The sequence below is a fragment of the Rhagoletis pomonella genome, unplaced genomic scaffold (genome assembly GCF_013731165.1).
Source record: "Rhagoletis pomonella isolate Grant_MI unplaced genomic scaffold, Rhpom_1.0 Rhpom_scaffold_02113, whole genome shotgun sequence".
Taxonomy (NCBI): Eukaryota; Metazoa; Arthropoda; class Insecta; order Diptera; family Tephritidae; genus Rhagoletis; species Rhagoletis pomonella.
Genome location: NW_023460667.1, coordinates 1 through 21,730, shown reverse-complemented (window position 1 = coordinate 21,730; position 21,730 = coordinate 1). Strand labels below are relative to the sequence as shown.

The window sequence follows — 21,730 nt, the reverse complement described above, 5'->3', positions numbered from 1 at the left end:
ATATTTAGGCACGATATGTTCGCATTTTAACGACGAAGTGTACATTAATGCGTTTGAAAATGAATGCAATTAATTAACTGTGCATATATGCATTAATTCGGGTTTGAGTCGAAACCGTGCATGTATGCATAATTTCGTTATTTTCTCATATGCATCCGGTTTTGAACCGAAACTGTGTATTTATGCATTATTTCGGGTTTTTTTCGTATGCATTATTTCGTATGCACAGTTTCCATATGCACAATTTCAGGGTGCCTAACTTTTAATTTTTTTTACGCGGTAGACTTTTCGTTGGAATCACCCATATTAAAAATACATAACCACATAAATTTTTATATGGATAAAAAGGGGTAATTATGAATTCAATGCAAAGTGATGCTGGTAATCAACATTCATGGCAATCATAACTAAATGTAACAAAAATGGGGAAAATACACCGTGGACAGTCAATTTAACAGGAAACCATGGGCCACTCTGACGTCAGGATTTTTTTTAAAGAACTGAAATTTGAAAAATATGATTAGTTCCTTTTAAAATTTTATCCTTGAATAATCTTGAAAATTTGAAATACATTTATAAATATTTTTGAAAAATTATACTTAAGGACTAATATACACTCGACCACATTCCAGAATTTCGTCCTTGTGAATGAAAAAATTGTTCTACAGAATTTTCTCTTTCCTTTGGTGCCCGAATTGTAATTCTACATTGCACTGAATTTTTTAAATAATTTTTGGAATTAATCATATCTACTACATCATAACTGCAAAGTCCTTTTAAAAAAATCCTGACGCCAGAGAGACAAACAAAAAACGCAGTTTTACTATATTTGGCGTATAGTTTCGCGAGTATATTGGTTGCTTCGTGTATTTCGAAATTTTTTGGTTTTTGTGGCACGGTGATATATGTATGTAACTGGTTTGCGTTGGGCAGGTTGAAACCAGTTTCCAAGAATCATATGTATCTCCATCAAACACTGCTGCGAACCACTTAGCCAAAGTATTGAGAACAGTCGCTACATATCGGCGGCACTTTTGGCAAAACATCATATCTCAAACAAAAAGAAACTCGCTATTAATAACAAATATAATTTTAAATTAATTTTTGAACCAAATTTAAGTTTAAAGAACTTTTTAGTTTATTTAGAATAAAATATAATGAATTTTATTATTTTAAGGCGCAATTTTAATTAATTTTACGAGATACGAGGTAGTAGTAGTGATTTTCGAGTTACGAGGTTTTTCCAAAACACCGCCGATACGATACATTGTTGCTGCCTGTGCATTGAGTTTGTTGACATTTCTAATTAGTAGCAACTTTCGACTTTTCGACTCGCATATAAGCGTGGTGGCTTATTGCTCTCCGGTTGAAGTATGAAAAACAATAAATTAGTTGATGGTTTGATTTATCAGAGAATACATGCCGAAGCGCTTTTGAGAAAAGTGTAAAAAAAACAGTGTTCATAGATTTTTAAAATGGCTTTATTCCAGCGAATTACTACAATTTTCTGCTTAGGAATAATAAGTTTGTTATGTTGTTGTAACTTGTGCGTTGGCACAGCATTTTTCCCCACCAATTCAGCTTATGGTGTAAGTGGTGTTCATCAGCGCTTGAACTCTAATAAAAAAATAAAAATTTTTATTAAACGCAGATTTTCGCCGCCATTGCAGTGCCATTGGAGTTGCCGCATCGGAATGTTTTCATCTCATACAATTTCGAAGCGAACTACAATTTACCTTACACTTACACTATACCACCAATTGCGGTTAGTGACACAGCTTGAAAAAAATGTTAAACGGATTTTTTTTTTTTTAAGTTTCTTTGCTGTATCCAAATATAAAATTTCATCTATTAAAGGTTTTTTTTTTTTTTAGACTGGTATTGAGGATGATGACATTTTCAGTCAATCTGAGGCTGCGCGCCAAATGTCGCAGTCAGATGATAGTTGTAGTAACTGCACTAAAACAACAACAATGCCACCTGTGAATGCAACCAGCAATGATAAAGAACAATCACAGCGTCGGCGTAGACGAAAAAGTGCAGTAAATTCGCTGTTAACGCGCACCCACTTCTACCATATACTCAGAGATAAATTTGAAAGGTAAAACAATTAAAAGCTTTCTTATTCTTATCTATCTTTCACAAAAATGAGATTCTGATGTAAAAATCCACGTAAGACTTATGGTCTGATTATGGCAACTTAACGTAACTTACCGCTTACTCTTAAGAATTCTGTTAAATGGGTGTTGCTTATAGTTGAACAGCCGAAACTTCTTCTCTAAGTTCTACGTTCCGTTAAGCTAAGTTAAGTGGCCATAATCAGGCTTTTAAGTGTCATGTATAACGCTTGACAGAGGAATATAAGGCCGCGGCAGATAGAAATTCTTCTCTACGTCAGAGAGATGCCTTTGACTGACATCCAAGTTAACTCTGTGATTTTGAATAGAAGATGCCACATTGCCAACGCATGCGTTGCCGCAACCATTAGCGCACACAAGGGGTGGGTTTTGTGGTTCAACCACCAATTTCCAACTTGCCAACTTCGAATTCGTTCCACCAAAATGAGCTACATAATAAAAATACAAGTTCAGTTAATTTTTTCGGAATTCGAAATATTAAAAAAAAAATTTGGCAATCGTAAAAAAATAATCATCTCCATCGAGGACCAGCAGCAGGATCCCAGCATTTGCTATCGCCAATTTTGATTGCCATAAATCTCCAAAATTATAGCAGGTACGCCTAACAATACGCAACATCTGGTTACATGCCCCTCATACTGCCACATTTGGCTGATTACACTTTACAGTTATTACTTTTCCATTCAGTATACTTTTAGGCCCACTGCTTTTCATTTAGAGAATTTTGGCGACGAAAATTTAGCATAGCGATTGTCAGAAGTCCAAAGTTATGCGGTACCATATATTAAAAAAAAAAACGTATTCCGACGAATTGGTAACCTCCGCCTTTTTTTGAAGCCGGTTAAAACTGTTCTTTTTTTTTTTAATTTTATGTAAATAAGGTGCAATTTATGAAACTTTAAAAAGTTTATTAATTTATAACATACTGTACATAAAACTTACATAAATGTATTTTAAAGAGCATATTATCTGAAGCGAATTTTCAGAAGTATAAACCCCTTCCAAAATATATTCCTGGGTGCGCCCCTGGCCGCAACTGATCAAATTCGCCCAACTCTCAACTTTTCACGCACGCATATGCGGCAAAACAACAAGAACAACAAAAATGTATGAAACGAATTCAAACCAGCTGATTTTTCACCAATGAAATTGAGCCGTCCCGTCATGTTCTGTACGTTTTGTCAGTGAAAAGCATCCCTGTGACGCAGAAAAGATTTTCTATCTGGCGGGGAAAATGTGATAGATTTTGAAGTATTGCGGAGCTGCCAAATACTAAAAAGGTGCTAAATACTAAAGTACCAAGGAGTTAATAATTATTAACGCACGAAATAGTCACTAATAATTGTAAGCCACTGTTGCGCGTCGTATCAAATGAGCCGTATTAGATGCGACACAACGGATAAGTTTATTAAGGGCGTTTGTGATTTATGTCTTCTGTTGTACGTTTTGTATGAATATTAGGGTGGCCCGAAAATGCATGTGAAAAAGTAAAGTCGGAATTTGTATGCTCTCACCACCCTAGGATTTTATAACACCCACTTAACCGAAATTTTATGATTCACTTAAAGAAAAACATGACTTCATACAATTTAATAATCTTAATTCATTTTGCTTAAACATTTCCAATTTTACAGAAGTGGCTACAGCGGAGAGCCTTGCCTGCTACGTTTAATCTGTGAAACGAATTCTTCAGGCCTTGGTGAGGTCAACGGCGTTCTAGGCACATTAGTTCATATATTTTTTTCGTAAGTAATTTTTGTTTAAAAAAAAAAAACAAAGTACTGTTATAACCATTTCCATTTAACATTTTCAGTCCTAGCACATCTGCTAATGAAAATCTTCCACTTTCTTACTATCAAGCCGAATTAGATGGAACTCATGACTTTTGTGAACACTATGCGGCTGATTGCGAGGAGAATCCATTGGATTTGATTTCAGCGCCACTGGGTGATATTATCGATGATTTAATGGGCAGTCAATAGAGTGGGAAAAATAAAGTTCAAATAGAAACGTAACTAATTGATTTTTTTTTTTAGTTCTATACAAGGCGGGGCAAACCAAATTTTTTTAAACTCGTCTGATATTGCTTCTACCAACTACTACTGCATTTGTTCCGGACGATGGCTCATGGCCTGGTCGAGCAGCACAAAAGTTATGTCAGTTCTTCATTCGCTGACACGTAGTCTCTTGAGAGCAGATTTCGCAAGCTGCCTAGAAGATGGGTAGAATGTAAGAAGCACAGTTTCAAAATACAAATGGTTTGTTTCCAGGACCGTGGCATATGCCGTAAAACGTGATATTAAATCTTTTAACGGCTTCAAATCGCCCGCTAGCCTTTGCTTATTGTACGCAAAGAAGGTGCTGAGCTTTTGTTGGCGACCTTTTCGGGTGCAACTCGGCTCCAAGGCATGGTTTAGATTTTGTGTTGGTAATTTGGATTTGTTCAATGCACGATCAGCGGGTAATTAGGATTAAGGCAGCAGAGAGAGAGTGAGGGGTCAATAAGTCACGTGCGGAGATCATAGGTATTAAAATTTTAGGACTACCATTTTCGACCATGGAAGCCACCATCAGAAACTGACTGAATATTTCGCTTAGTAATGACTGGGAGGCATCGATGAACTGCAGGGTCCAAAAAGAACTGTTAAATACCAAGATTTTTCTTTAAAATCGTAGTTTTTTTATATTTATTTTTCTTCGATCAGGAATAATCGTTATATTCGGATTTTAATTTTTCGGTTAAATTTAATCCTTATTTTTCTCGATAAAAAAAAAAATTTCTTTAATTTGGATTTTATTTTGTTCGTTCACTTTTAACCGTTTTAATGGAGACTGAATTTTATGGCCGATTTAAAACTTGTATTATGTAAAAATTAATGCTGAAAATACGAGTAACGGTTAAACGGAAACAAATTTCATTAAAAAACAATTAAAAATTTTTCGAAAAAATAAAAATCATAAAATAACTGTTAAATGTGATCAGAAAAACAAAAATCCATTTTTAACGTTTAAATCGTGTCTTTTATTATTGAGATCACAACCGTTATATTGGAGATGAAGGAAAATATTAAATCGAAAATCGCTTCAGATAAAATTGCATGTGAAACTTTCGTATATTTTCTTTTTCGGACTTTCAGAATTACATAAACAATAAATCAATTAGCTTTTCATCCATATCGCTCATTTACTTCAATAGTGTCATAACTCAAAAAAGCAAAACTCGTGAAAAACGGCTTTGAAGTTTTGAAATGAATACATATTTTGTTCTAGTGAGCTACTGGTAATCGATACAGCTGTGAAATTTTTACACAACATAGAAGAAGAAGAGGTAGCGGTAATATCTGCATACTTAACTCAATTTTTGCATTTTTTGGACCATGATAATAATACTAACTGACGAATTTGAAATTTAACAAAAGCTGTAAACAACTTTTTAAATTACCAGCTGCATTAAATGGTTTTCCGACTTTTCTATAGCTGTCAATCAATTTAAATAATAAGGCTTTGAATTTTGTTAGAGAAGTATATCTGAGAGCAAACTTACGGGATTTATAAAAAAAAACGTTTTTCACAAAGAATGTCAATTAGTGCCTTTAATACCCTCTCTAATATTCACATAATTTATGTGGGTCGAATAGTTGAAAATCGATTACCGTTTTATTTACATTTTTACTTTACAGCTAAATACCAAAAATCATGATAAGTAAATATATGAAAATTATAAAAGTACACACAAATTTCGAATTACTCACAACTCTGCGCTCGAAATGAAAAAATAAAGAATCTCATTGACCCATATAGCTTTGTTGAGCTTTGAATGCTTCTTTTCGATTGGAGTATAAAAGAAACTAGCTCACAACCTGGCGCGATTTGTTGCGCTTAAAAAGGCATATTCCATTCATTAAGATAACTCTACTTCATATTTGCTATCATTCAAGTTGGAATGACACTTCATTGCTTACTTAATTGCTAATTTCTTCCGCCCGCCTGTTCCAAATGAAAAATTCCTGATTGCTGCTGCATTTTCACACACAATTTATTGAGTCTCACAAAATATCATAAACATTCATACCATGAGAATTTTCATCATTTTCGCAATTCCAAGGCTCCACCTGTGCATAGTATTGCTGTAATTTCTGCATAAAATCTGCGGGTATTTCTTCTAGCGAACCGTCTCTAAGCAAGTCCATAATACCCGGTTCATTCTTGTACAATTGGCGTAGTAGTTCCAAATTGATCACGGAATCTTCATCAATTTCATAATCTTCATCATTTATGTCATTGTAGTCGCCAAATCGTTTTAAATCATTCTTAGAAGTAGACAAATATTAATTTATGTGAGTACTTACATATGAATGCACTGAGCTCACCCCCCTACTTACTTGGTTTTTGATTACAAAATCTTCGAATCTGCCTTCAATCGCTGCAAACATTAACAACAACAAAAGTAGCGGTTTACAAAAATTCATTACAAAATTTTGGCATTCACAAATTTCGGTGGAAAGGAATGCAACAGCATTGAGTTTGAAAGTGAGTTCTGATGACAAATTTGTGCGTACACTGTTATTTTTATGTACATACATATGTATGTATGCACTAATGCTGTATATTGTGTCATTAGCTACGCGTCATTAAGTTATAAAAGCCATGAGATACATATAACGTTGATTTGATATTTTTCAAACCACTAAACCACTACTATATACATTATACGCATGCATACATACATCCACACCCCGCAGAAAAAACTATCAATTGATAAAAGTTTTCGGGAAATGCCTCACTTTCAATTAGCTATGAAAAAATTAACTTTATTTATTTTTTATTTAAAATCACGCAGACGCGCTTACCCACGAACGTTGACACCTAATGCAGAGAAAAAACCAGTATTTAAAATTTAGCTGCAAACTAGCCCCATTTCCTGCAGGGTAGTTTCAGAAGCTCACGTACTGTACATTTCAGAGACCAAACGTTATGTCGTTAACTTTTTACTTTTAGTATTTTAAAAAAGAAATACCGATTATATTAATAAAAATTTGAGCAAATTCTACCGTTTGCTTTTTTTGTGCAGGAAATAACGGGAAACAAGGGTATATTAATTTTGTTCACATAACGGTTGTTTGTAACAGCCAAAGCGAATCGAGATAGATATAGACAAATGTATACATAAATGATCAGGATGAAAAAAGAAATCGATTAAGCCATGTCTGTCTGTCCGTCCGTCCGTCCGTCTGTCCGTCTGTCCGTCTGTCCGTGTACACGATAACTCGAGCAAAAATTGAGATATCTCAACGAAATTTGGTATGTAGGTTTCCCTTAAGCCAAGGTAGGTTGGTATTGAAAATGGGCGAAATCGGACTTTAACCACACCCACTTCCCATATAACGGTAATTTCCAGAAATACGAAAACTGCGATATTTTAGTAACTACTGAAGATAATTCACTCAAAATTGATATTTACAATAATTTTTAGACGAAAAATAAGAATATTATAAATTTTTGGAAAACGGGCGTAGCCACGCCCACTTATGGTTACATGTGTATATCTTGGTAACCGCCGTACCAATTTCTTCCAAACTTGGCACAGTTGTTGGCCTTCGCATAACATACCAAATGGCCGAAAATTTTTAAAATCGCTCAATAACACGCCTACTTCCCATATAACGGTAATTTTCAGAAATACGAAAACTGCAATATTTTAGGAACTACTAGAGATTATTCACTCAAAATTGATATTTATAATAAGTTTTAGACAAAAAATAAGAATATTATAAATTTTTGGAAAATGGGCGTAGCCACGCCCACTTATGGTTACATGTGTATATCTTGGTAACCGCTGCACCAATTTCTTCCAAACTTGGCACAGTTGTTGGCCTTGGTACAGCATAAAAAACCGCCGAAACTTTTTAAAATCGGACAATAACCACGCCCACATCCCATATAACGGTAATTTAGAGAAATACAAAATCTTCGATAAATCATTAAATATTGAAGCTAATTTATTCAAAATTGATGCTTGCAACAATTCTTTACCAAGAAATACGTTTATGGTAAAATTTTGGAAAATGGGAGTGGCACCGCCCACTTATGATCACATATAAGTATACCGGTAACCGTTCTACCAATTTGTACCAAACTCGGTATGGTTATTGTACTTGCCACGTGTAAGCAAAACGTTGAAAATTATTGAAATCGGACTAAAATAACGGCCGATTCTCATATAACGGTAAATTTAAGAATTGCTTAAAACTTCAATATTTCGAAATTGAAGGACGCTAATTTACTCAAAATTGATACATCTCGGCTTACCATCTAGCGGAAGGTTTCGGAAGGGTGAAAAAACATATATTTAATACTTGCGCCGGGTATTTAATGTTCGGCTCCGCCCGAACTTAGACTTTCTTACTTGTTACATTTTATTTTATTAAGAATTTTAAGGCTGAGATTGAGATATATGTTCACAGTTGAACGTTCCCGCAGGGTTTCGAAAAAATCCCAATAGTGAGGGCGAGAAATAAAACACTAAGTATCCCCAAAAGTCCCAAAAAATATTCGGAAAAGTCCCAAAAAATGTGTACAATATTACGAAAGGCCCCGAAGTAATGGCTAAATAGTGCGAAAAATAAAACTCGAGATAAAGGTTTCCAAAAAGCCAGTAAAGTCCAGAAAAATTCCAAAACCTCCAAAAAAGTTTAAAATATGGACATAATTTTTTGGTCATTGAAAACGGGACAGCTTTTGGTGAATCGAAAAAAAAGCGAAGTGTGCCGAAAAAAATTCGGAACAAAATTCCCAACAAAAAAATCCCAAAAGTTCTGGGAAAATGAAACACGAGGAATCTAAAAAAAAAATCCTGAAAAATCCCTAAATACCCGGGAAAATTTCGAAATTTTTCAGAAAATAAAGCACCAATTAAATATTTCCAGAAATCCCGAAAAACTTCACAGATAATTCTTAAGAAAACTACTAAAGTGCCCGAAAATTTTCAAAAATATTCTGAAAAATCACGCGAAATAAAACACGAATTATACAGAAGAGTCCCAAAAAATACCGAAAATTTGAAAATATGGACCCAATATAGGGTCATCAAAAAACAGGACAGTTTTTTTGGCGATCGAAAAATAAAACACGAAACATACCTAAACATTTTGGGAAAACCCCCAAATCCCCGAACCCAAAGTTCCGAGACGTTCCAGAAGAATCCAGAAAATTCCATAGTAAGTACTTTAAAATACCAAAAAATAAGATTTCGAATCCCCAAAAGTTCAAAAAAAATCCAGGAAAGTCCAAAAACATATTTAAATTCCTAGAAAACCCAAAATATCTTGGAAAATAAAATATGGAATGCAAAATTTTAAAAAGAAAAGAAATAGATTTTGAACACCCCAACCACTTAATTAACGAGTCCTACGCCATGGCAGGGGTTAAATATATAATCGTCCCCCTTTGAGTTCATATGGACAAAGCTCCTTTGATCTGCAATACGCTTAAGGGCCAGTTGTTCAATATCTGATTAGCACAAATCGGAGGTAGAAGCTCTGGTTAAGAAAGACGACTGCTTTATCGATCACATGTTACATGCATGATTTTGAAATCGTCGATAGTGTATTGGTAGTGATAACCAGACATTGAACAACCGGCCCTAAGTAAGTATCTGAACATCTTCTCCTACTAAGCGCAAACAAAATTCAATTACAATTAAAGACTAACGGACTTATTCATAAAAATAAAATAGGTTTAAAGCGACATTTTCATGCCAACTCTTGATTTATAAAGCAGCTAAAGTCTTATTTACTTTTTATAAATTCTGGTGCTAGTGTTTATTCTATTTCAGCTCAACCCTAATGCTGTGCAAGAATCGATAAATAGTAAAAAATATTTTTTTTATTTACCCTTACCTAACAAAAAATATATATTTAAATATCTTAAATGCAAACTTAGCAATACTAATAACTATATCTACGCGATTTGGTCAGTAATTTGCAGATCAACAGCATTGCTAACAATATGCCTATGCCCTGAAAAATAAATGTGAATATCAATTAAAATTTACTACATATGTACATATAATTGAACATATCGCACACCTAGATCTAAAGCGTTGACGGGCACCGCCTTGTGCGCAGGCAAAGCTCTTTTAAGCTTTCTATAGATTTTGTATAAGCGTGTGCAGAGTAAAAGCTCTCTCTGTCCATCACTGATCTAAAGCACTGATGGGCATCGCCTTGCCTGCGGGCAAAGCTCTTTTAAGCTTTCCATACATTTGGTATAGACGCGTATAGAGTGAAAGCCCTCTCTGCGCATCACTGATCTAGTTAAAGTGAGCTAACTAAAAATTCCAAGAGGGATATTTAACTGCTTGTGGATCGTACAGATTCAACGTAATTAATACAAAAACAGGCATAACTCTAGTTTTTTAGTTAATTATATAATCATAAAAAAAAATATTTTCATTAATTGGATGTAAGTGCTATGAATCGATTTATGCAAAAAAAACCGCCCAAACTTTTTATTTTTTTTTTTAGTTGATCGCACTTAGATCTAGGTGTGCGATATGTAAATTTATAAGAAAAAGGACTACTCACCTCAAAGCACACAAGTAGCGCATGCGCCAACCGCTCATAGCGATACACAGTCAAATAGGCGCGCTTTAGTGCCACTAAACAACCTTCATTATAGGCAAAAATGCTGCGCAAACCATTCTCAGAGCGATAGCAGGTGAGTGGAATTTTTACATTTAGTTTTAAATAATCCAAACTGCTTTGAACTCCACAGCATTCATACTAAAAGTATAGAAGCGCATTTAGTGTCTACGTGTACGATCCACATACATACCTATAAATAGTATTTCAATAAAATTTAGCGTATCTTTGAAGTGCTCTTACCGATTCTTGTATTTCATTCATAGCGCCTGGTGTCACAAGCTCTGTCAGCCAGGCTGCTGTTAAGGTTTTCTCTGCGGCCGTCATTTGTTTGGGTTCACTGTAGCGCCACAATTTCCATATATGCGATGCTATCATTGCTATCAGCATGGTGACGAACTATTTAGTGAGGCGTAAGTTAAAAAAATATTAATATTTAGTGCAATAAAAAATACATTTTCTTCAGTGCTTACACAGCAGAGTATTCTAACAGAACCATTTACGGCACCCAAGCAACCCACGAATGCGGAGAGTATCAGTAGGCCAGCCGATGCCAATTGCACAATCTTTTCCATATGCTCTGCCGAGCCTTCTGCAAACTTTTCCAATTCATAAACGCTGGCCACCACAGATAAGATGCCAACAATCTAAAAGGATAGAATGAAACGACTTCAATAATGCTACACTTGTGTGTGTATAAGAAAGAAGTTAAATGCTGGAAGTTTTCGAATGCAAAAGTCCAAAAAATTTTTTTAAGTTTAACAAATCTTAAGCTCCACTATTTATGTTCAAATCGAGGTGCCGTTGCGAGAAACAATTGAAGCTACATATATGGAAAGTAACATCTAATTCACCTTAAAAAACCACAAAAGGTAGCTGAGAGTAGTTTTGTATGGTACTATTACATTGCTCTGGAAGCACAATGTCGAGGAAAATGTAAGGAAGGCATGTAACACCCTTGCAAAAATCGCGACGAGTCCATACGCGCATGTAAAGAACACTCCCTAAGGGCGAAGTAGTACTCCAAAATTAACCGAAATGCATATGTATATAAAATGTGGTCCAATTAACATTGCGATGTCCTAGGGCAAGGCCATATACTCTAGCTCAGCATGACATCAGATTAACGCAAAACTACTCCAAGGGATTACTCCATAGAGTACCTACCTCTTGGCAACACAGCCGAACAAACATCGTGTAGTGATTACGATCGTTAAAACACAAGCAATAATAGGGTAACAATAAGCTGGTGTAGAGACACGAGTTAATCCGCCGCTGCATTATAGGAGGAGCATTTCGTAAGTACTTCATCAACATGGCTCAAATGGACCACATGCTGCAACGATTTTTGCATTGATGTTACACTACATATCGTCGTTTAAAGTACAAAACCAAACATTGGCTCAAGCCTTATCCATTCATTTTGAAATATACCTGCCAGAAATGCGATTGCTTTATAAAAAAGAGAACCATTCTAAAATACGAGTTCTTTTACTCTTCTTATTTAAATTATTCAACCTCACATACGCGGTTTTGCATTTTGTTGATACGTGATTTTGTACTTTACGATATGCTTCATTGTGATACTTTACTGTGATGGTAGAGAAAGTTCAGCGTATAATGGCACTGTGCATCGGGGGAGCGCTAATAACCAATTCCAACGACTTCCCTAAACAGAATTCTCGGCCTACCGGTCATGGACCTACTTAGATTGACAGTCATAAGTTAAATCCACTGTAGAACGCTTAGATCTTAGGCTGCTTTCTTTTGTTTTTATGGTTAATTTGATCTGCAAGGCGCACCGTTATTCAAGATGTCAGATTCAAAGGTTCAGGCAGAATTTTTTGGAGGAAACCTTACTGATTTGTGCCCAGTACTTCAAACAGATATTTCAAAAAAATAACATACACAAATATAAAAAGGGGGAAAAAGTTAAAAGTTAAACACTGTTGCCGTTTTTGGGCTTTCTCCACCAAACTTCATTGAAATGCTTATTCCCTTTATTTTGATCGTACAGTCGTACAAATTTTGCAAATTCATCATAAGTTTTGGGATCATCAAAATTTATTCGGCTTATTCCAGGGAATATTTCCATTACATTTAATTATTTTTGTTTATAAATATTTTTGAGTTATACATACAGTAAATATAAGTACCAGGTATGATCTAATCCTTGACGATACACTCATATTTATGAAGGAGTGTAGTGCCTACTTGTTTTTATTGTAAATTAGGCATATGTGTGTATGTATGTAGCTTTATGCATGGATCACGCCCCTCTTTGACGTTAATCATAAGCATATTTCGTTTTTTTTTTTTGTATGTCTCAAAGTGCTCTTTCATGTTTTTCACACCATTTATTGTGCGTGGAGTACAAAATGAAAAATATGTTTTTAGCTAGACAATGGCAAGTTGCCAAGTTGAAGAAAAAATTAATGGAAATACACAGGTATGTATGTATGTACACAAATACATGTGCATATATTTTTGTAAATTTCATACATAAATTCATACATATGAACATTAAGAAGCCCCTCGAAAAAACGTGGCTTTTCCACTAGAATTGTAACATTTATTATATATAGTAAGACTTCCGCCAAAATATTTCGAAAAAATATTAAGGCATACATACCTCCAAAACTCTAGTTCTTTAAAGATAAAATTAAAGTCCACATGAATAAAATAATTTGTATAATTCCGATAGAATTTTTTTTTTGTATAGAGAGTGATGCACACTAATGAACATAATTATGTACATCTGTTTGTGCTTTAGTCGAAGAAAATTGTTGGTTCCATCACGATTTTGTGCTAACGTTTAGTATTAATCACACATTGTTACATTTTTTCAAGAAATTGTTTGACTTGTTTTTGATTGCTGTGATGCGCATAATTTTATTAGCTGCCAAAAGCGTCGCTCGCCATTGTTTTTAGACTTGGCGGTAGAAAACGTTGCAAGGTTGTTCGTGGTTTAAATTTTTCGATATTTATTTATTGAGTGAGTAATTAGTTGTCAAAACTATTAAACTAATAAATTGATAATAAAATGAGAAAAATATTTGCTATAGTTGCGATGGGCTCTTAATTTTAATCGAGAAACGAATTAGTAGTAGGGTGGTCCTTACAAATCAAATGAAGGATTTTTTTTTCAATATCACCCCCTCAATCGGTAATACCACGATCACAGATATCACATATAAATTTTGGTCCCGATTGGTAACAGATTTCTCTATAGAAATTCAAAAAATTAAAATTATTTTTTTTTTCGTCTAATACCCAAAGAGGCCCGATGCCTCTATGGAGACTCACGAAATTGAAAATACTTTTTTCATTTAATACCCACTAAAGATATCAAATGGGCCATTCCATTGTGACTGGTGGGATATTTTACTCCAGAATGTGAGCATTTGCCAATTATAGCGCTAAGTCGTCGGAACATATACAACATATATTTTTGTGACTGAATGTTACTGGTGGGACACTGAAAATAACTATATTTTGCCTTTGTTCCATTAAGAGATGAATTTTGGCCAAAACACTAAATTTTCATGAAAGATGTTTTGTGTTGTGTGTGGCTTATATAATCTTCATAGAAATATTAAAAACTATTTAAATTTGTGACTGGTGAGACATTTTTGGGACTGGTGTGAAGTAATTATGCATGAAATAAAAGTTTCCATTAACAAAAATTATAACTCATTTTTATTATAATTTTTTATTTTTTTTAATAGATTAATCATTAATGAAACACAGTCATTTAAAAAGAGGTTACTACTGAAATAGAGATAATTAGAGCAGTTTAAAATTTATGTCGTTTTCCTCTTTTACATGGAATGACCCACATATAAATGTTGGTACCGATTGGAGTCGGTTAAGACGTCTTCATAGGGTAATCTGAACTTTGAAATGCAATGAAATGTATTTTTAATTTAACTGTATTGGTGAAAAAATCGTCTCAAAAGACTCGTAAATTTATAATACATCAAATTAAACGTGCCAGAATTGAAATAAATTTGTCATTCATTGTGTTAAAACAGTTGTCAGTTATTTGGTCAAGACGGATGCTAATGCCTTTAGGGTCAAAATTAATTGGATTCGTTTAAAACTTTGCAATGGGGGGTTCTAGAGGTCTCTGATTATGAATCAGAAATCAGATTTAAAAAATTAAAATGGTGGGTTACTATTGGATCTACCATTAGTCATGGAAAATTTTAAATCGAACGTACGTACACACATGGCGTATGAGTAACAATTCTCATCTCGTCTGGGTAACTCATACGCCATGTACGTATGTACATTCGATTTTAACTTTTCTGTGATATAAGCTAGATTCAATATTTATCGATCGTTTTGAATTTTCAAAATCTGAAACCGAAGCATTAAAAAAAGGAATTTAATAACTACATAGTCTCGTAAACTAATCTCTATTATGATGTTATGATGTATAGCTCGACATGGCGAGAGTTTTAGCTTAAGGAGAGTTTGTAATACAACTATGCATCTCCGAGGTCGTTTATGCCCTCTTAACGGGTGTCATACCGATAATAAAGACCGAACACAAGCACTGAAATTGCAATATACGCTATTCGCGAAGCTTTACTGCTTTCTGTTTATTCCACAGATATTGTCCTTTCACACGACTCAAATGATATTCCAGGGGAAATATAATTGAACTATGATGTCATTAGATGAGTGTAAGTATTCTTCGTCACTAGACACGAATAAAAGTGCGATCTCAAAAGTTGACTACGAAAAAAGACGTTAAAAAAATTTCGCGAAAAAAGACGCTTAGCATACAAAGTTAACGGCGTAGAAAAACTCGTTAAAATAGAGTTTTTGGGGAATGATGTTGAAGAGACAGAGTTGGCCTGGTATAAATCTATGTTTACGCTCCTTTCTTCGCCAAAGTTTTTTTAAGCGTCTTTTTTCGCCATAAAACACTATCCCGCTTTTATTCGTCATATTTTAGGGAAATAATCGATTTATTCAAATTTTAATTTTTTTTTATTTATTTAATTACAGTCGGTCAACGTTGTTTTGCACATGAAATACTCGTATAATGTCCTTTGGATCATAAACCTCTTTCGATTTTTTTCAGTTCTTTTCCACTTTTTGTGAAAAATTTTCACACACTTTTCTTTTTCTTCAATTCTTTTCTTTGGAAGTTTTCTACTGAATTAATTTTTCAAAAAAAATTAAATAAAAGCGATTTTTTTTTTTTTTTTTAGTATTTATTCGCATTTAGCAACCCACCAAACTCGTCGTATTGAATGCAATAACAGTCCATTGCAAACACGGTCTGCTAAAAGCCATGGTCAAAGGCATATTTAAGTTCCGTTTATTATAGGTATTCCTTTATGTTTACTTATTACATATATTTTTCCACTAATGCAACAATTTTTAATATTTAACTTTCTATTGAAAAAATCACAACTTTTTGCTTTCTTTTTAAACACAAAAATAATATTCAAAATCGCGCACCACTTGCGACACCTTTAAAGACAAACGACGAACTGTCAACGCGAAAGCTACTTGAAATCTTCCAAAACACTCGCATTTTCGAAAAATCCAAGCAATAAAATGCCATCAATGTTAGAAACGTGCCAATTTGTGAGATTTTGAGTGTCTTTGGTTGTGCCCAATGAGTCTGCCGTTGATGGCACGTACATATATGTATGCACATAAATAAATAATTTCTATGTATGTATGTATGTATGCATGGAAATCAAAATTTTTTTTTTGGCTTAGTTTTTCCAAAATTTGCATTACGGACTCGCTGACGAGTCACTCGTACATGGCTTAGATAATTATTATCCAACGAAAATAGCCAGCTGTATAAGTTTTATTTACTTTGGAAATGAAATAAGCCGCCCAATTTTCGCGGTCGCAAGTACATACATACTAGAACGCTAAATGCAAGCAAAAATACGGGGCAGCAAAACAATTGTGCGTATATATGTATGTATGTATTTAGTATTTGAATTTTACTCGCATTTAGTATTTTAAAATTTTAATTTTATTTTTGCATGATCTTTCTTGCGAGTTGTTATTATTTATGATATTCTTTTGTTGTGGTCTTTGTAAGCGAATTTAGTCACAATGATTTTATTTTTGAAATATGTAAATTTGGTTTTCAACAACATACGCATATTTTTAATTTAGTTTATTTTCAAAAATCTTATTCTATTTTTAAATGTTGACACTTGTTAAGCCTTCTGTCATGTATGTATAGAATTCGCATAACAGATTACACCGATTGACTCACTTAAAAAATTAAATGCGTAAATATTTACAAACTTGGACGAAATAGTATGATGTTATAGGGTATCGCGACTGGTTTTGGAGATACATACCTTCGTCTTGTAAATGCATTTTTAAAACCGCCTTAATCATCATACATAACATTTTGGCCACTATAATGATATTTGGTCCCCCCGAAACTCTAAGCTCCGAGCTTCAATGCATACAAATCGTAATTTCAACAACAAACTTCTTAAACGACAGTTAGATGAACCGTCCATCAAGTCAACGACCTTATGGAAAATACGTTTTTTACGCTCTCGTATGTATATGTACTTTATAAATAAAATTTGTTTGAAAAAAATTTTTTTTTGGAGGTAATTTTAGGCATCCTAACGTATGTACATTAGACTGCATCACCAAAAAAAGTTGCAGTTTTTCCGGCGGGATTACAAAATTTATTATATTCTAAGACGTTCACCAAAATATTTGGGAAAAATATTAAGATTTAAGTGAGCTGGACCGATTTGAAAATACCTCCAAAAATGGAGTTTTTTATGAATAAAAATAGTTTTGTAAAGAACTTTTTGAAAAAAGTCCCCTCAGATGACAAAAGAGATTAAGCTTAAAAAATCTGCATAAAAATATTTTAAAATCTTTTCAACGGAATCGTAAGAATGAAATTTTTGATGCTGTTTTTTTTACTTTTTTCAAAGATTGATTTACGAAAAACTTAAATAAATGGGCCAAAACTATTCTGATTTAGACTTATGGGATCTCGTTAGAAAGGTATTTTCACACTGTTTTTATTTCTGTCCAAAAAAATATCATTCGTGTCGCAGTTATTTTTTTTTTCAAATACCAACACAACTTAATTCAACTTTGAATGACGTTCGTTCATCCTACCTTTCTCTTCCATTCTTTGAATGAGTTTATTAGCAAAGAAATAAAAAGGGTGAGAAAATACCTTTCCACCGACACCTCTTAAGTCTAAATCAGAAGAGTTTAGGCTCAGTTATTCAAGTTTTTCCTATACCAATCTTTGAAAAAAGTTAAAAACATCATCAAAAATCTTATCATTACGATTCCGTTCAAAATTTTTTTTAATTTTTTTTAAATATTTGTATGCAAATTTTTTAAGCTTAAACGGTTTTGTGCTGACGGCTGACTTAGTTTTACTGATTTTCTAAAAACTATTTCTAATTTAAATATAATGAGGCCGAAAGCACTGCTAGCTAGCGCACCCTTGTTTAGTTATAAAATTTTAATTTTGTAACCGATGGTAATAAATGAAATAAAATAATTTAAATACTAGTGTGGCTTTTCTAAGGATATGATATCAAAGGGGAGGGCATTGAATTCCTTTGAAAGTTTCTTCTTTTTATATATACGCCGCATATTTATCATACTTACTTATCAACACTTCTTCGAATAAAAGCAACTTCGCTTGTCTTTTCGTGTTGAGATCTACATACATACATATATTTATATTTATTTTTGTATGTTTTAAGTTTTCTTATTTGATAAAACATTGTACATTGACTTGCATTTAATTTGTTGTAAATTTATATAAAATAAATAATTATAACAGGCGTTGCACAAAATACATACTTATCGATAAATGTAACTAATCACCTAGACTTACATGCATAATTTTCTAATGTTTATTCAGGCAACATTGTTTTTTCACTTACTTATGTATTTATATCTAAAGACGTTTGCACTTTTTAACACTTCTAGTGATCGATAAATTGGTCTCTTCTTCGCTTGTTGCGTATAGTAATGCCCAAAAGTCCGGAGAAGAACAAGCCAAGTATCTGAGAAAAGAAAAGGACTTTTGTAAAAAAAAAAAAACTGCACCAAGTATACCTAAAACCGGATTTCCACTGGAAATTGAATACCAAAAGTTAAACTAAAAACCAAAGTGGAATACTGACTAATAGCCGCGAATATTATTTTATAAATAGCACGAATTTCTATCATTTCAGTGTCTCGTGTAAATTCGGTATAAGTTCATATTAAATCCATAATTTCTGACAAAAGTCAACACTTTTTTTAAAAGCATTCATAGATATGTATCTCTATACAGTGAAAGCACGATATAACGAAATTGAAGGTGTTGGACAAATGTCAATGTATTGCGAATGTTTTTATGCTCAAAATTCGTTATAGGGAACTCGAAAAAAACTTTGGCTGCATTGAGTTTTTCGTTTTATCAAGGTTCGTTATATCGATGTTCGATGTTTCACCGTATTCGAAAAAAAAAATAGATTTAATATAAAGATTCCCATCTGAAGTACTCACCTCAAACCCGAATAACGTCAACTTAATTGCCAACCCTGTACTATCACTTTTACGTGCCATCTCCTGCAACAACTTTAAACAGCTCTCTGTGAACAGATCATTCTCGGCGCCAGAAAAGTTACGATAACAGTTTTTTGGTATACGCTTGTCCAGTTGCAAATAGTCTATGGTACCCGATTTGCCACAGCATTCATACTGGAAGGTAAAGAACAAATAATGCACGCAAGTAATGAACAGCCATGTTTGTACTTTAATTACAACCAAATAAGTACATTCTAGTAGTATAAAGCGACTAACCTGTTGCTCAATTTGTGCAATTTCGGCTGCATTTACGGTCACATTGCTCCACAGCATATCAAAGTGATCGGTCGTATTCTGTACGTAGTCAGTTACGCCAGCCACAACAATCAAATAAATTTGAAATGTGACTAATATTAACATGCAACTTACGTACTGTAAAGTGGTAGAGAAAAGAACATATGTAGAAAATGTGAAAATATTTGCGTACATATGTACTATATTATATGAGTTAGCTTGACTTGTGAATTAGCAATTTCATACCGCGTTTTAAGACTACAAAAATTCATACATAAAAAATTTTATTTTCTTTATATTAACATATCGCTATCTAAAGGTGAAAAGGTGCCGAGTGCAGTTTTTTCAAAATTTAGTTTTTTATGCAGAATGACAGATAATGCGAAACTACATTAATTTTTTGTCTCTCCTGCCGCTTAGGCATTGGCGGCTGCAGGATCTTTTCCATGGAAAATTACACTCGGTTGCTAGCCATTGTTTGCCTGGGGCGGCTGCTATTAGGCTAAGTTTATGACCTAGCAGGTGTTTATAGTGCAGTGATTAGCATCGCCATATATGAATTTGTGCAATTGATCGCTGGCAGCTATTTTAATCGCATCGCGCGACGCGTATAGTAAAAACAAAAACTTACCCGCACTAATGTATATCGATAACGGTAATCAGGTGGAAGTCAATAACAATAATGGTATATATTTATAACTATACTAATAGCTAGAAGGTTTTTCGCAACCATATAAGTAACTATATATGAAAATCGATAACGATAACAATAACTAAATCGGTAACAATAATTATAACTATAGCTATGTATACCGATAACGATAGCCCGAAGGATATTGATAATAATATTGGTGTACTATGTATATCGATAACGATAACGAGAAAAAAAGTCGATATCTTTAACAGGGAATTGATTACAGTAGGTAAAAGTCCAAATAAATAGTGATAAATATATATATGTATATATGTATATCGACAAAGAGAAGGAAAACAATAACAATAATAGTAACTAATCCTATACCGATAACTGTAAGCGATAACTGTAGCGATATCGATGACAAGAAGGTAATCGATTACAATAATGGTGCAATACAAATAAAATATAGAGAAGGAAATCGATAGCAATACTCGTAACTATACCGATAACGAAATTCGATAATGATAATGGTGACTTCAATTTCTATAACAAATACAATTACGATTTCGGGTGGCACCAAAAAATATTACGGATATTTTTTTTTTAGATTTTAATCACCTTATATACATACCTATTGTAGGAGATATGCAACCTAAATTATTCAAATGGGTTTTACTATTTATAACAACAATTTAATTTAGGCTTAGCAACACCTTTACTATAATAATTAGTGTCCTAAAGCGGTTCAATATTAAAGATCCTACTAGGCACTGCATTACAAACCTAAAAGTTTTTTTCTAGTAAAATAATTTTTAAAATAAAAAAGCTCATTTCATTTTTATCGAATAATTCTATATTTCAAATAATAACATTTACTTACACTCCACGTGAGACCCAACGATTCGCGGCACAATCCAAAACAGCCCAGAAATGAGGTGAGTACCACAAACGAGCCAATAAATATTTGTATTACGATCGAAATGTGTTGCATAGTGCCAGGCGTCGAAGTGTTTAGGTCGTAAACAGAAAGCGCAATCAGTCCGATGCCCAGCAGCTGTCACGCAAACCAAAAACAAATATTTACACGTGTAAACAATTATATTTGTAAGCTTTGAAAGTCACTCATACGCACCGGCAGCATTGTGTTGACAAATGCCAAAATAGCTTTTAATATGGACATTTTTAGAGCCATTATTAATTGGTTATAAATAATATGGAATGTAAAATTGTTTTCTTAAACACTTTCACTAACCGCGCTAAAGCGCTCTTCGATTAATTAAATTTCCGAATTTTTATCGTTAAATTAAAAGTTTATTGTCTTCCTAAAATCAATATATGTATTATGCGTGCCCACTATGTGTACGTGTTATTACTTTATTTTTGTGCTCTACAATTAAATTTGTCCATTTTTCGGCGCTCTTATAGCTTCATTAAATGGCAAGCTATTCCCCTTTTTT

At 33.5% G+C, this 21,730-nt stretch overlaps 4 protein-coding genes across 4 annotated transcripts; 1 reads left to right on the top strand and 3 right to left on the bottom strand.

Annotated features, from left to right (window-relative positions):
• The first annotated feature begins 1,320 nt into the window (after nt 1-1,320).
• Nucleotides 1,321-4,153, top strand: LOC118753112. Its single transcript, XM_036487974.1, has 5 exons — nt 1,321-1,589; nt 1,652-1,765; nt 1,875-2,101; nt 3,773-3,883; nt 3,952-4,153. The coding sequence occupies exons 1-5, from the start codon at nt 1,476-1,478 to the stop codon at nt 4,118-4,120; spliced, it is 735 nt and encodes a 244-aa protein (XP_036343867.1). The 5' UTR covers nt 1,321-1,475; the 3' UTR covers nt 4,121-4,153.
• A 2,007-nt stretch (nt 4,154-6,160) lies between these two features.
• Nucleotides 6,161-6,917, bottom strand: LOC118753108. The gene is made up of 2 exons (XM_036487967.1): nt 6,521-6,917; nt 6,161-6,448 (listed from the first exon to the last, which is right to left on the bottom strand). The coding sequence occupies exons 1-2, from the start codon at nt 6,719-6,721 to the stop codon at nt 6,185-6,187; spliced, it is 465 nt and encodes a 154-aa protein (XP_036343860.1). The 5' UTR covers nt 6,722-6,917; the 3' UTR covers nt 6,161-6,184.
• Nucleotides 6,918-9,951: 3,034 nt separating this feature from the next.
• On the bottom strand, nt 9,952-16,633 carry LOC118753109 (protein late bloomer-like). Its single transcript, XM_036487968.1, has 5 exons — nt 16,031-16,633; nt 11,254-11,427; nt 11,024-11,179; nt 10,724-10,921; nt 9,952-10,156 (listed from the first exon to the last, which is right to left on the bottom strand). Exons 1-5 carry the CDS (start codon nt 16,100-16,102, stop codon nt 10,085-10,087), a joined length of 672 nt encoding a protein of 223 aa, XP_036343861.1. The 5' UTR covers nt 16,103-16,633; the 3' UTR covers nt 9,952-10,084.
• Nucleotides 16,634-18,513: 1,880 nt separating this feature from the next.
• On the bottom strand, nt 18,514-21,519 carry LOC118753110 (protein late bloomer-like). The gene is made up of 5 exons (XM_036487970.1): nt 21,406-21,519; nt 21,154-21,327; nt 19,619-19,774; nt 19,322-19,516; nt 18,514-18,834 (listed from the first exon to the last, which is right to left on the bottom strand). Exons 1-5 carry the CDS (start codon nt 21,463-21,465, stop codon nt 18,754-18,756), a joined length of 666 nt encoding a protein of 221 aa, XP_036343863.1. The 5' UTR covers nt 21,466-21,519; the 3' UTR covers nt 18,514-18,753.
• Between the last annotated feature and the right edge of the window lie 211 nt (nt 21,520-21,730).

Bases quoted from the DNA above. Each gene is read 5' to 3' on its own strand.
- LOC118753108 (XM_036487967.1), bottom strand. From the start codon at position 6,721: ATGTATGTACATAAAAATAACAGTGTACGCACAAATTTGTCATCAGAA. The intron at 6,449-6,520 runs GTAAGTAGGGGG...TCTACTTCTAAG, and splicing joins ATTTTGTAATCAAAAACCAA to AATGATTTAAAACGATTTGG.
- LOC118753110 (XM_036487970.1), bottom strand. From the start codon at position 21,465: ATGGCTCTAAAAATGTCCATATTAAAAGCTATTTTGGCATTTGTCAAC. The intron at 19,775-21,153 runs GTAAGTAAATGT...ACCACTTTACAG, and splicing joins CGTTGGGTCTCACGTGGAGT to TACGTAAGTTGCATGTTAAT. The intron at 19,517-19,618 runs GTTAGTCGCTTT...TTTACCTTCCAG, and splicing joins TTGCACAAATTGAGCAACAG to TATGAATGCTGTGGCAAATC.
- LOC118753112 (XM_036487974.1), top strand. From the start codon at position 1,476: ATGGCTTTATTCCAGCGAATTACTACAATTTTCTGCTTAGGAATAATA. The intron at 1,766-1,874 runs GTTAGTGACACA...TTTTTTTTTTAG, and splicing joins ACACTATACCACCAATTGCG to ACTGGTATTGAGGATGATGA. The intron at 3,884-3,951 runs GTAAGTAATTTT...TAACATTTTCAG, and splicing joins TTAGTTCATATATTTTTTTC to TCCTAGCACATCTGCTAATG.
- LOC118753109 (XM_036487968.1), bottom strand. From the start codon at position 16,102: ATGCCTTTGACCATGGCTTTTAGCAGACCGTGTTTGCAATGGACTGTT. The intron at 11,180-11,253 runs GTAAGCACTGAA...CTCACTAAATAG, and splicing joins CTGTTAGAATACTCTGCTGT to TTCGTCACCATGCTGATAGC. The intron at 10,922-11,023 runs GTAAGAGCACTT...CTATACTTTTAG, and splicing joins TGAATGAAATACAAGAATCG to TATGAATGCTGTGGAGTTCA.